This window comes from Tursiops truncatus, chromosome 11 (genome assembly GCF_011762595.2).
Source record: "Tursiops truncatus isolate mTurTru1 chromosome 11, mTurTru1.mat.Y, whole genome shotgun sequence".
In the NCBI taxonomy this organism is placed as follows: Eukaryota; Metazoa; Chordata; class Mammalia; order Artiodactyla; family Delphinidae; genus Tursiops; species Tursiops truncatus.
In genome coordinates, this window is record NC_047044.1 from 58,083,034 (window position 1) to 58,095,576 (window position 12,543).

The 12,543-nt window shown below is 46.8% G+C and overlaps 2 protein-coding genes across 13 annotated transcripts in view; one reads left to right on the forward strand and one right to left on the reverse strand.

Annotated features, from left to right (window-relative positions):
• The window catches only part of BAZ2A (bromodomain adjacent to zinc finger domain 2A), a 34,244-nt gene extending 29,565 nt beyond the window's left edge, over positions 1-4,679 (forward strand). For all 8 annotated transcript variants that reach the window (XM_033866447.2, XM_073788484.1, XM_073788486.1 and 5 more), the window contains 6 exons: positions 77-366; positions 459-591; positions 706-852; positions 1,260-1,486; positions 1,601-1,744; positions 1,832-4,679. In XM_033866447.2, coding sequence (XP_033722338.1) covers positions 77-366; positions 459-591; positions 706-852; positions 1,260-1,486; positions 1,601-1,744; positions 1,832-1,997 — 1,107 coding nt within the window. In that variant the 3' untranslated portion in view covers positions 1,998-4,679. The remainder of the gene's footprint in view (positions 1-76; positions 367-458; positions 592-705; positions 853-1,259; positions 1,487-1,600; positions 1,745-1,831) is intronic.
• The window catches only part of RBMS2 (RNA binding motif single stranded interacting protein 2), a 62,682-nt gene continuing 54,542 nt past the window's right edge, over positions 4,404-12,543 (reverse strand). For 3 of the 5 annotated variants that reach the window (XM_073788495.1, XM_004332703.4, XM_019952136.3), the window contains 5 exons: positions 11,968-12,045; positions 11,518-11,628; positions 10,830-10,910; positions 10,301-10,386; positions 7,472-10,195 (listed from right to left, as the gene is read on the reverse strand). In XM_073788495.1, the coding sequence (XP_073644596.1) occupies positions 10,306-10,386; positions 10,830-10,910; positions 11,518-11,628; positions 11,968-12,045 (351 nt within the window). In that variant the 3' untranslated portion in view covers positions 7,472-10,195; positions 10,301-10,305. Of the gene's footprint in view, positions 4,913-7,471; positions 10,196-10,300; positions 10,387-10,829; positions 10,911-11,517; positions 11,629-11,967; positions 12,046-12,543 lie in introns of those variants that run through there. The other 2 variants (XM_033866459.2, XM_033866458.2) reach the window with 2 other exon arrangements.

A 12,543-nucleotide genomic window follows, 5' to 3' on the forward strand; every position in this document is an offset into this window, starting at 1 on the left:
CTAAATGGTTCACATCATTTTCTATGCTTGATGTTCTTTCTTTATAATGAGTTTTATTCCTCTCTCCCACCTGCAGGGCTGGACACGTCCCAGCCCAGACTCTACTCGTGAAGACTTGGCCTACTGTGAGCATCTACCTGACTCCCAGGAGGATATCACCTGGCGGGGTCGAGGCAAGGAAGGACTGGCACCCCAGCGTAAAACTACCAACCCCCTGGACCTGGCAGTGATGCGACTTGCTGCCCTGGAGCAGAATGTGGAGCGGCGGTACCTGCGGGAGCCCCTATGGCCAGCTCATGAGGTTGTGCTGGAGAAGGCCCTGATCGGCACGCCCAGCAGTGCCCCACAGTGTGCCACTACAGAGATGTGAGTGGCTCCCCCCTTCTTGGTCTTGCGGAGAAGGGATAAATTTAATGGACCCTGCTCCTCATCCCCAGATCACCACTTTCTCCCTCCAGATCATATGAGATCACCCCTCGCATTAGAGCCTGGCGCCAAACGCTAGAGCGGTGCTGGAGCGCGGCCCAGGTCTGCTTGTGCCTGGGCCAGCTGGAGAGGTCCATTGCCTGGGAGAAGTCTGTCAACAAAGTGGTAAGAGGCCTGGAGAGCCTGGGGGAGCTGACAAGATGGCCAGCTGGCGTGGGTGGGGTAAGTGGCAGGCAGAGGCTTGAGGGCTCACTCTGCCTCCTCACAACCTTGGTCCAGACCTGTCTAGTCTGTCGGAAGGGTGACAACGATGAGTTTCTTCTACTTTGTGATGGGTGTGACCGTGGCTGCCATATTTACTGCCTTCGGCCCAAGATGGAGGCTGTCCCAGAAGGAGACTGGTTCTGTGCTGTCTGTTTGGCCCAGGTAAGGCTTCTGCTCCCTCTCATTCCACTCCCAAGCAAAAGTCAGAGATTTTCTTTCTCATCCCATTTACCACCAGTCCTACAGATATCATTCTTACCATGCCTCAGTCTCTCCTGGGAAAGGGCTCCAGACTAAGTGCTAGGAGACCTGAGTTCTGATCCTTCTTTGGACAAGTCACTTAAATTCTATAACCTTACTTGTTTTTACTTTCCTTATAAAATGGGAATGATTATACTTTCCCTTTCACCTGCCGTATTGGGTTATGTGAATAAATTCACATGCTGGCTCATGCATGAAAGTATTGTGAAGCCTCAGTCACACTTAGACAAGTTGGGATTGTAATAAAGTGAAGGGCAAGCAGAGTACATCTCCAGCTGTTGCTGATCTTACCTTTTTCTTATCTTCAGCAGGTAGAGGGAGAATTGACTCAGAGGCCAGGTTTCCCAAAACGAGGCCAGAAGCGGAAAAGTAGTTATGTGCTGAACTTCCCAGAGGGTGATAGCTGCCGGCGCCGGCTGCTGTCGAGGGGCCGAGAAAGCCCGGCAGTGCCTCGGTGCTCAGAAGGAGGACAGTCCCCCTCAAAGCGGCGGCGGCTCTCCATGCGGAACCACCACAGTGATCTCACGTTTTGCGAGTGAGTTGAGTGAATTCTGGGGACAACTGGCTCTATCTTTGCCACGGTAAAGGGCTGGGAGGGGTCAGTGTGTTTGCTTCCTGAGAGTGCAGTCATCACTGTCTTTCTTAATAGGATTATCTTGATGGAGATGGAGTCCCATGATGCAGCCTGGCCTTTCCTGGAGCCTGTGAACCCACGATTGGTGAGTGGGTACCGGCGCATCATCAAAAACCCTATGGACTTTTCCACCATGCGGGAGCGGCTGCTCCGGGGAGGGTAAGTAGACTTCAGTAACTGTCCCGGCTCTTCTGTTACGGCCGTAACTTGTACCCAGCTCACAGGTCTGTCTCCACCCCTGCCCAGGTACACCAGCTCAGAGGAGTTTGCGGCTGATGCACTTCTGGTCTTTGACAACTGCCAGACATTCAATGAGGATGACTCTGAAGTGGGCAAGGCTGGGCACATCATGCGTCGCTTCTTCGAGAGCCGCTGGGAGGAGTTTTATCAGGGAAAACAGGCCAATCTGTGAGGCAAGGGAGGTGGGGAGTCACCTTGTGGCATTGCTCTCTGCCCTCCAAACAGACAGACCCTGCCATTCTCACCTGCTGATGCTGCCCTGGGTCCAGACTTGAGTCAGAGGTAGAACCCTGATTTTTGACCCTACCTTTGGCAGCGCCCTACATCTTCTTATCCCTACACCCCTTTCTTCCTTTCCTCCTCTTGTTCCTCACATAAGAGGGGCAGAGATGAGGTCCTTCTGGACTGAAAGCCAAAAAAAAAAAAAAGAAAAAATAATTTTTCCTTTCTGTTTTATTTCCTAATTAAAAAAGAGGAGGAGGATGAAAGAAGCCCCTACTTCCTCCTCCCAGCTTTCTCACCTTCCCTGTTCGTGCCCCAGCATTCTGGGGCTATTTAACAATAGCAATAGTTCTAGTGAATGTGTGAAACCAAGAAACACTCTGTACTGTGTGTGGACCCGCAGTGACGGCCAGTAAAGTGGACTTAACTCCCAAGTGTGTCGAGCCGGACACCGGGCCCTGAACATGCTGCTTCCATGTTCAGTCCCTCCCCTGCTTTTCACTTTCTCTCTCTCAATCCCTCCCCCCCGCCCCCTTTTCAGATTTTCTCTCATCCAATAATGTAAAACTGTTGTGTACGGGTTCCTCCATCCTTTTCCCCCAAATCTTTTTTCCCTTCAAAGGAAAAAGAAGTTCAGAGGTCCCTGTCTTTCTCTCTGTCCTCATCTTCCTGCCAATAGCTAGTCCCTCTATAATGTTGGATACTCCTCAAATGCTGAGTTTCTAGCCTTTTCTGAAACTTAGCAAACTGGGGAGACGGCAGGGAGGCACCCTGAACCCTGGGCCTTCCAGCCTCCTTCCCCACCTCTTACCCAAACCTCCTTCTTGGGAACTCCTCAGGGACAACTACTGCTGAGTTTGGGCACACCCCCAAGATGGAGGCCAGGTAGCAATCGACTGGCCTGAGAGAGAGAGAGGTGTGTGTGTGTGTGAGAGAGTGAGTGAGTGAGAGGATGCTGTGATTGTGCCCCTGTTTTGTTTGGTGGCATCCATTCAGTTTTTCCCCCAAGTATCTGTTTCCCATTGTTTCCAACCATTGAAACACCTTTCCCATTGTTTCACACCATCACTTTGTCTTTGGGAAACCACAGGAACAGTTTTTCTGGGTACAAGGCTGTGTCTCTCCCCTCTCTCCCAGTCATTTCTGTTCCAGCCTCTTCAAACTGTGCAATCTTTCAGCAGGAACTCCCTCTCCTTTCAGTAGCTCTGAGTCTTAAGCTTTTGCAGGGAGAGGAGTAGAACTGGATCTCTTCCTAATCCCATGAGCTTCTGTGGGTTTAGTAGTGCTTTCCTTCCCTTATCTACTTCATATCCTGGGACCCCTTCCCCAGTAGCAGAGACCCCAGAACACAGGAGAGTAGGGAGGAGAGGTTCTGGGTCCACCACTGCCCTACATGTGACTGTGCCCAAGTTAAGCCCCAACCTGTGAGAGGAAAGCTGCTAACTCCCAGCTATAGCCATGGGCCCCTGGCCCCTGCTTTCCTGCTCAGCAGAGCCCCTCCCATCAGAGATTACGGGTACTTGCACTGGGGAGGTGGCTGCTGGCTGGCCCAAGCAGAGCGCTGAGGCATCCAAGAAGTGTTCCATTGGTGGGAGAGGGGTGCCAGGTGAGGGGAGCATTCCTTGTGCTTCTGGCAGCACTGAATAGCCACTGAAGGGGGTGAGGGGGCAGTACAGGTCCCGGGGCAGCCCCTTTCTTATTCCTTTATGCCCCTTCTCCCCCATAGCCTATTTCTAAAGTCGCCTTTTCTGTCAGATAAACCTCAGAACTTTTAATTTTATTTGAGATTTTTTTTTTTTTGCTTTTAAATAAGAGGTGGATTGAAGAATATTTGAATTGACTTTATATTATGCATAAATATTTATATTTTATCTAAATAACTGCGCTGTAACAAACTTTGTGTTAGTCAGACATTTGGAACTGTTGTAGTTGGGGGCTCTTCTTTTCCCCACGGCAGTCTTACCCTGCTATAAAATGTTCCAGATTAATTCTACTGTTGGAGGTTAGGTGGACGGGGGAGTGAAATCTTGATTGTTCCTGTTCTGTGTTCCTCTCCCAGCTCCATCTCTTTCCCTAGGGACCAGGCACTCTTAAGGTGGGGTGGGTGGAGTCCTAGCCTCAATTTGAAGTGAGGGTTGATGGGGGGCGGGGGGAGGGCATGACCAAAGGGGCCGTTTCTCACTTTTCTTTCCTCATCTTCACTGCCCCTTGAGCTAGGTGGATTTTCTCTTTTTGACAAATAAGAGTATTTGGTAGGGAAGGCAAGTTAAAAAAGTAAATAAAACCCACCCCTACCCCTTTGTTTCCCCTCCCCTATCAGTCTGGTAACAGGAAGAAACCACACCATCAACACCAACAAATTTCCACGTTCCTTTTACAACAAAAGGGACTTGACTTTTTATATAACCAAATGTGGTGTTTTAGTGACTTTTTGATAATGTACAGTTTTTTGTGAATTTAAATTTATTTCTTTCTATATTTTTAGGACCAATCTCATTTTTAATAAGGTAAAAAAAGGAAAAAAAAGTCTAGAGAAAAAAACTCCTGTTTTTGCCATGTGATGTTCCACAAGTGCAGCTGTAGAAAAGTGCTTGTCAGTTGAATAAAAACCACATTTGATAGAGATTCAAAAGAGTCTGTATTCATCTTCCTTCAACATAGGTTTTCATACTTGCCTAAAGGTGAAGGCTGGGTGTTAGGGTGAGTACGACTGGTTTGATGTAGGAGACCACAGGCCGGGGAGAACTATGCCTCTAAACTTCAACGTTTATCTCTGAACCTCCAGGCGTGGCCCTTCCTGTGCAAGAGGCATCCAAGGCAGAATTTGTGCTCATGTGGGTGGAACAGGTGCTCCTGGCTGAGGGGCTGCAACAAAGGATTCAAGTGTCCCTAGTTCCTGCCTTGTGAGACATGGCCTTGGCTTCCTAAGCTGCCACCTATGTTCCCATTATAGCAAATATATGTGCTCATCACCACCTTCCCAGCTTCCAATCATGGATAAGACACCACGAAGTAGACTTCTGTGTTTTATTTCAAAAGTTGAAATAAGACAAAGTTCTACCCAATTGTAGGGAAGGACCAAGTGAATACCAAGAGTCAGAAGAATGGGTAGCATTGGCACAGACGTGGCAAGAGTATAAAACTGGAAACTTCTGGATAAAGAAAAAATGTGTTTTGAGTATAAATTAAACTTATTTCCTGTCCAAGGTGATAAGTGCATGCTAGAGAGCACTTGCCACCCGAAAAAAAATGTGTGTGTTGGGGGATGTGGACACCAGTAATGGGGCAAGAACTTTTCTTTACTCAGGCTAGGAAAGCTTATCACACCCCAGGCTGGAAGTTTTGTTTTGGTGACCCTCTAAACTAACTGGAATAGGCGGAGAAGGAGCATCTCTGCTTTCAGCCCTATAAAAATCCCAGATGCCCTCTCTGGTGCATGTTTACTTCTCAGCTCATGGCAGCCACTGGCAAACTCTTATCCTCTCAAGTTCTGAGCTCTGCTCCCATGTTGGTGTTCCTGGGGGTGGCTCCCAAGCATTAATTAATATTCTAAGCACTCATTACTCAGCCTATCCTCCTGGCATACCACAGCAAGACCTAACTGAAGAGTTCACACTATTCTAGGGTGATAAAGGAGGTCAAAATCTCAAAGAAGACATTCCAGAAACAAATAACCAAGAGATTTTGCAATTGATCACGAGACCTTTGTAGCCCCCATCTTCCTAACCCTCATGAAGGCAAGGACAGAGTAAAGGAAGGAAAGAAGTGAACCAGGTGCCCCTGTTGAATTGTGAAACTGTGAGGTAGGTCTTTAACAAAGACAAGAAAGTTCTGGGACACACCTGGAGAATGAAGATTCATTCAAAACAGACGTGGACATGCCAGGGAGAAGGAGCAGTGGTAACTGGGGTGAGAGGGCACCTAGCTTTCTCATTACTACAGTCATGTGGGGACCACCCCTAGGGAGATGCAGCAGAATTCAGCAAAGACGAGCAGGGTGATAGAGCTCTCAGGCCCATCTCAGCTGTTGGAGGAAGACCCTCCTACGAAAGGAAGGAGTAAAAGCTGAGTAAATGAGGGATCTGCTAACGCTGGGAAAGACCTAAAATGCAGGTAGCGTAGAAATGTAGTAGTTGGTTTAAGAGGGACTCAGGAAGGACCAGTGTGACAAGGCCCAAGGTTTAAGACCTAGCCCTTACAGACTAGCTTTCATAATACCCACCCTCTTCTCTGAATGAAGCTGGTCTAGTAGAGCCTGAGGACAAGTTTAGATCTGATCACTGACCCAAGTTTATTGCCCTAAGAGAACGTGCATAAGAGAACAGCAACGATTTTTTTTTTTTTCCCTAGAAGATGATTCTGTGGGGATCCCTGCAACATTCCATTCCAGCAAGGCCTCTCACCTCACCTTTGTGGAGCAAAGTAACAACCCACATGTAGGTCCCCAAACGGTAGACACTGAAGCATCAGGGAATAAGCAATGCAGGCAGGCACGACGGGGCTGAATGAGCTCACTGATCAGTAAGTTAGGAAAGAAGACGAACTGGGCTGAGGTGGCCCAATCCAGGGATGGTCAGTAGAGCAGCACAGTCCTCACACCGAGTGCTAGTCATGTCCCCCTACTACCCCCATCTATTACTGACAAGGGCTATTTATTACCTCTTCAGAGTCACCAGGTTTCCTAGTCTAGACAACTCTTCAAATCCTTTGGTTAAAAACACACTTTAAAAATAACATCTCTCCCCATCATCATTCCCACATCTTCCCTAACCTCGACCCACACCCTCCTCCAAAAACTCTAATCAGCCTCGGGGCTGAGTATCATCTCAGAGTGAGAGAGGAGCAGTAATAACACCGCATGAGATGGGATGGGCAGGCTCTGAGGCTAGTAAAGGATTGTATCATCTGAGAAAGGGATCTAGTATGTTCCATTTGACTGAAAAGAGAAAAATACAAAGTACTAAAATATTTTAAGAATGTTATGAGCATCTGTAATGAGTGGGGGTGAGATATGAAGTACAGAGAGAGTTATGACCTGGCTCCATGAATACAGGATTCAGAAAACACTAGCATAGTGTTTAAAGAGCCCAGCCCTAGGCTGTGAGCTTGAAGGCTCCCCCTACAATTCCTCTGCCACCACTGCCACCAATGGGGCTATTTCATGGGAGAAAAAGTATCCCTCATTCCTTGTCTCCTTTTTCCAATCACTCACCCATGTTATGAACTGTTAGAAATGAACTAACAATTAGGCAAAAAGTATCATGAGTGTAACCCAAAAAGGCCCAAACAAAATTCCAAGATGCCATTAACCATTACAAAAATAACTTCAGGCTCTCCGTCACTTCCCATGCCCAAACCTTCCCAAACCAGAAACACCCATTAATAAAATCCATTAAGCAGATTCACATGAGAACACACAAAAGGTAACTTCAGAATTTTAAAACAAAACAAAGCAAAATTACAGCCATTTAAACATTTAAATACAGAGAAAGTAGACAGAACCAGGAATTCTGGGAGGCAGAGGAGGGCAGCAGTGACATCAACAGTTTGTACACATGAAAGGCCCTCATTTCACTAAGCCTCCTAGCAAAGCAAGGCTCCCCTAAACTACTATTAATTAAATGAACAGGATTCCAGATTTTTCTCCTTTTCTTCAAGGCCACTGACAAGAAACATATGGTGTATTTTCCTTGACTAAGGAGTAGAGACTCAGAAACAAGAGATACCTGCCCAGGCAAAACCTTCTACAAAGTTACTCGGTTTGGGGCTGTTTTACATCAGATAAACCCTTCCTGAGGTTGGAGAAGTACCCGTGAGAAAATGAATAGTGGCAATTTTATCCTTTATACTTCACATCCTACCTATTGTCCCCTACCCCTACTCCCTTAACCCCAGGATGTACAAAAGGACACTCTGTGGGGAGGGAGCATTAGGACTCTCAACTCTGGGATGGGTGGAGGGGAGGGAAAGCTAGGCCCAAGCTCTAGGTACAACAACTGATAATACAGCTTCTTCCTGCCCAGCAGCATCTCCTTCCTCTCCCTACAGCCAGCCTACTGAACACCTGTTTCTCCATTCTCCATCATTTGGCTTTCTGTCTGATTGGTGGAAAGGCACCTGACCTTGAAGTGAAGGGGAGCAGAACGCTCCTTTCAGTGCAGAAGGGAGTGACTGGGAAGAGACAGGTGCAGGATCTTATTTCCTAGAAGATGGACAAAGGCTTCCTCCTATCTGTCTCCGTGTGCACAGTCAGGTCTTGCAGAAGGTGATGGAGTTGAAGAGCAAATTATAGCCTTTTTTTGAAGGACTCCTGACCTTGTAAATAGTGAGATGGGGTTTATGGCCCTTTTCTATCCCAGCTCCCTGCTGTCCTTCCACAAGCAGGAAGATTATTTCTGATGTCCTGATTGCCTGGAAAAGGGGCCCAAACACACTAGGGCAGGTTGCTCTGGACAGTTACAAAGAGCTTTGTCCTTTCTCGCCCCTTCACGGCACACACACGCGGAACAGTCCCCACCTCTATCCCTCTGGATGTGTGTGTGCACATGGCACAAGCCTTTCAAGGACAGCTCAAAGCCTGGGGAAAATTCAAGAACCTCAGTTCCGTCCCTCTCGACTAGCTGCCTGAGTGTCAAAAGGCACCGTGCGTCCAGGGTGGGGATGGGAATTTACCAAGTCCTCTGGTACAGGAGGCAGGGATGACACTGTCTACATCAAGGTTTCCTAACCTTGGTACTACTGACATTTTGAGCCAGACAATTCTCTGCTGGGGGAGTTGGGGCTCTGCTGTGCCCTGCAGGGTGTTTAGCAGAATCCCTGGTCTGCAGCCACTAGCTGCCAGTAGCACACAGCCCCACCCCCAGGCGTGACAACCAAAAATGTCTCCAGAGATTGCCAAACGGCCTCTAGGCGACAAAACCACCTCTTTGAGAATCGCTGGTCTAGAGGTAAAGCAGCTGATTGTCCGTGGTGGGGAAGGAACCTAAATGGATTCAGCAAGGTCACAAACGCAAAGGCCCTGAGCACAGCAACGATGTGAGAGAGGGAAGAGAGGGGACCTGAGCCCCAGGGCAGAAAAGATCCTCTAGGAAGCAGAAAAGCAGGTATTCCTGAAAAGCTGTAACAGGGGAAGACATTTTCTCAGAGGGTGTGGTGTTGGCCTCGGCAGTGAGAAGAGTTAGTCAGAAGTCAGTAGGTCCACTCCTCTGGAACTCGCCAGGGAAAACCTAGTCTTCATCCGAATTTGGATCAAGGATGGCTTCCTAAGGCTGTGGGATTGTCTCCTTAGTGAGCCTAGGTCACATCTCTGCTTCCGGAGGGCAAAGTCTAGTCTTTCCTCCTAGGATGTGGCAGGTCAGAGGGAGGAAAAGCCACTTCCACTGCCTGCTTAGTGTTCTACCTTGTTCCTTGCCCAGCCCCCCAAAATTCCATATGAAATTTCATTCAAAAAAGAAATTCACAAAACTAAAAACTTAAAGAGGCAAAGTAGGCAGGTTCTGCTGTATGGAAAAGAGAAAAAGAACACTCTGGATGAGAGAAAGAAGGCATAAAATGTATGTGAAGAAGAGATGGGATGTGTGATCTAAGAGCTTTATAAAACAAAACTTTAAAAGTCTGCATGTTTTCTTACACCCCCACCAAAAGGTCCATAACTAAACTCAGTAAGTAGGGCCCGCAGTAGGACTCCATCCGTGTTCTAGCACCACACCTTTTTCTTTTCTTTTAAGAAAATAATTTGTTTAAAAAGCCTTCCCAAATAAGTCCAACACATCAAAAACTGTTTTTCATAAAGATGAGAACAAGCTCCAGGCACCGTGTCTCTTTGGGGTAGGGAAAGAGTATATTGCAGTTTAAAACAAAACATAAAACTTTCTTCACAAAATAAAAGAAGTCTTTTTGGTCTCCTCGACTGTAGCACACACAAAAAGTGACAGTTCCTCCAGACTCCACCAGGAGTGGAGGAAGAGCAGAGGGCAGGAGTGCAGAGACTTCTTTTTCCAGGCCCAGGCCTGTGAAAACCGATGACCAAGTGTTAGTCCTCAGCTGGGCCCACAGAGGGGCTGTATTCCTGGTCAGCCCTCTGGAGTCTGGAGCATCAGCATCTCCAAGAATTCATTTATATACTCAACAAAGATGGGGAGGGAAATCCTAAAGGAGGCATAAGCCAGAGAGGGTAGGGAGGGGGAATGACAAACATGAGAGTCTGATTTCAGGCTGCTCAGCCCACCCCGCCCCTCAGTATGTGATTCTTACCACTGTTACTTGTTGAACTGGAAAGAATAGACCCCATGGTCTGAGGGAGCATCCACCGTCACTTGATTTTGCTGGCTGCCGCTCTCCTGTACCACAGCCAAGGCAGGAGAGTCACCTTGTGCATCCTTTCCTCACCTCCCACTGAAGCAGCCTAGCTAAGTTGCATGTCCTCCCCAACCAACCCATTCCCACACACCTGTGTGAGTGCACATACATACACACACACACACACACACACACGCACACTCAGAGCATCACTTCCCCAACGTTTAGAGCAGCCCATCCTCTTCCCAGGACCCACTAGTCGATACAAGCCAGCATCCTGGGATTAACTACCGTCTGCCAAATGAGAGGAAGGGCCTCATTCAAAGATACAAACTAAGTCTTTCCTTCCTACATCCTTCACATCCCTACCAGCTATTTGTGAACACAGAATCAGCATCACTGTGAGAGGAAGATTTTGATCAGGGGAAAATCTGCCTCTGTTCATTTTCCAATCTTCAATCCAAAGAGATTATAAAGCTCTTACCTCAACTGAAACACTGGAAGAAGGCACAGGGGTGTACTGGGAGATGTACGCTCCTTGCATAGCTGCAGCTGTTGGCATATACTGGAATGAGATACATCAATAGGCTTAGAGCAGTGATTCTTGGCTACATTTAAAGCACCTGGGGAGCTGTAAACACTACCAGTGCCTATTGTTCTGTCCCCAGAGATTCTAATTTAATTGTCCTAATTGTGCTTTTTAAAAGCACTTCAGGTGACTCTAAAGTACACTGGCTTAGAGAGGCTTCTACGTACATGACTACCTTTTCCTCCTCTTTCCTGTCTTCTGCTTTTTCTCAACGCCTTCTCTGCTTTAAGCCTTCCTGAACAAATCAGAATGCATCCGACCTACAAGAAAACTAATGAGCTTCACCCGTTCTTCCTGTTACTACTTTGATAAAGACTTCTAGGAAAGTGTATGAACTAGATAAACTAATATGTAGGTAGGAACACCATTTATTTAGTTGCATGAGTAGGAATCGGTTAAAATGAATGAGCTAAACCGCAGAATGGCTGTATTCCTAGCTCACGGATTATTATCTTTTTAGTTTATCGCCTTTTCTGAGTGTGCCCTCGATGACACTGAAGTGATTCCCATCCTTATTCAAGAGTATTTAAACCTAAGAGTACTACATAGGTATTCTTTATAATAAAAAAATATCCTGCTTTACTGTGCCCATGCTGCTGAGCGAGAGGTGGCCCAGTTGCTGGGTAAGAGGTCCCATCATGGAGGCAGGCTGGAGAGAAATAGGATGATCCATTCCTGGTGTCAGAACTGAACCCTAGAAGCAGCAACAAAGGACAGGGTTAGTTGGCAGCATCCTATGAGGCTGCCTGAAGTGGTGATTCATGGCTACCAGAACCACTGAAGACAGACATTTAAAAATCCTGGGAAACGATAGGTGAGCAACGACCCAGCTATGTAGCAGGAACAGGCACTGCCCATCAATCTGGAGGGATCCTTGTCTAAGAATAGCAAACTCACAGAATTTAAGGTCAAACACCTGGGTTACACAAGCGACTGAGCCAGAACTCACACCCTTATCTCATTTCATCAAATCCCACTGTTTTTCTTTACATCAAATTGCCTCTTTGGCTTTTGCCCACTTCTGAACACTCACTGAAGGCTGCATGAGGTATGACTGGTGGTGCATCCAAGACAGGTTAGGTACTTGTAGAGGAGATGTCTGAGTTACTCTCTAATGCAAGCGAAAATAAACAAACAACAATGTTAATTGCCTAGAGACTATTATTTCGCCCAATGATCTGATAATGTTCAGCAAAACCCACATAAGGTTGGAGTGTGCCCCCCCAGAAACTGTAAATATTAAGAATAAACTGTTTAAAAAATATTAACAACTCTTACACTTCAAGTAATCCAATTTTAAACTGGGCTACAAATTTGAGTAGATATTTCTCTAAGATACACAAATGGCCAACATGCACACGAAACAGGTTCAACATTAGTCACTAGGGAAATGCAAATCAAAGCCACAATGAGACACCACTTCATACCCACCAGGATGGCTATAATTAAAAAAGGACACAATAACAAATGTTATACACTGCAGGTGGGGATGTAAAATGGTACAGGGGCTTTGGAAAACAGTTTAGCAGTTCCTCAAAAAGTTAAACATAGAGTTACTATGTAACCCAGCAATTTCACTCCTAGGTATATACCCTGGAGAAATGAAAAC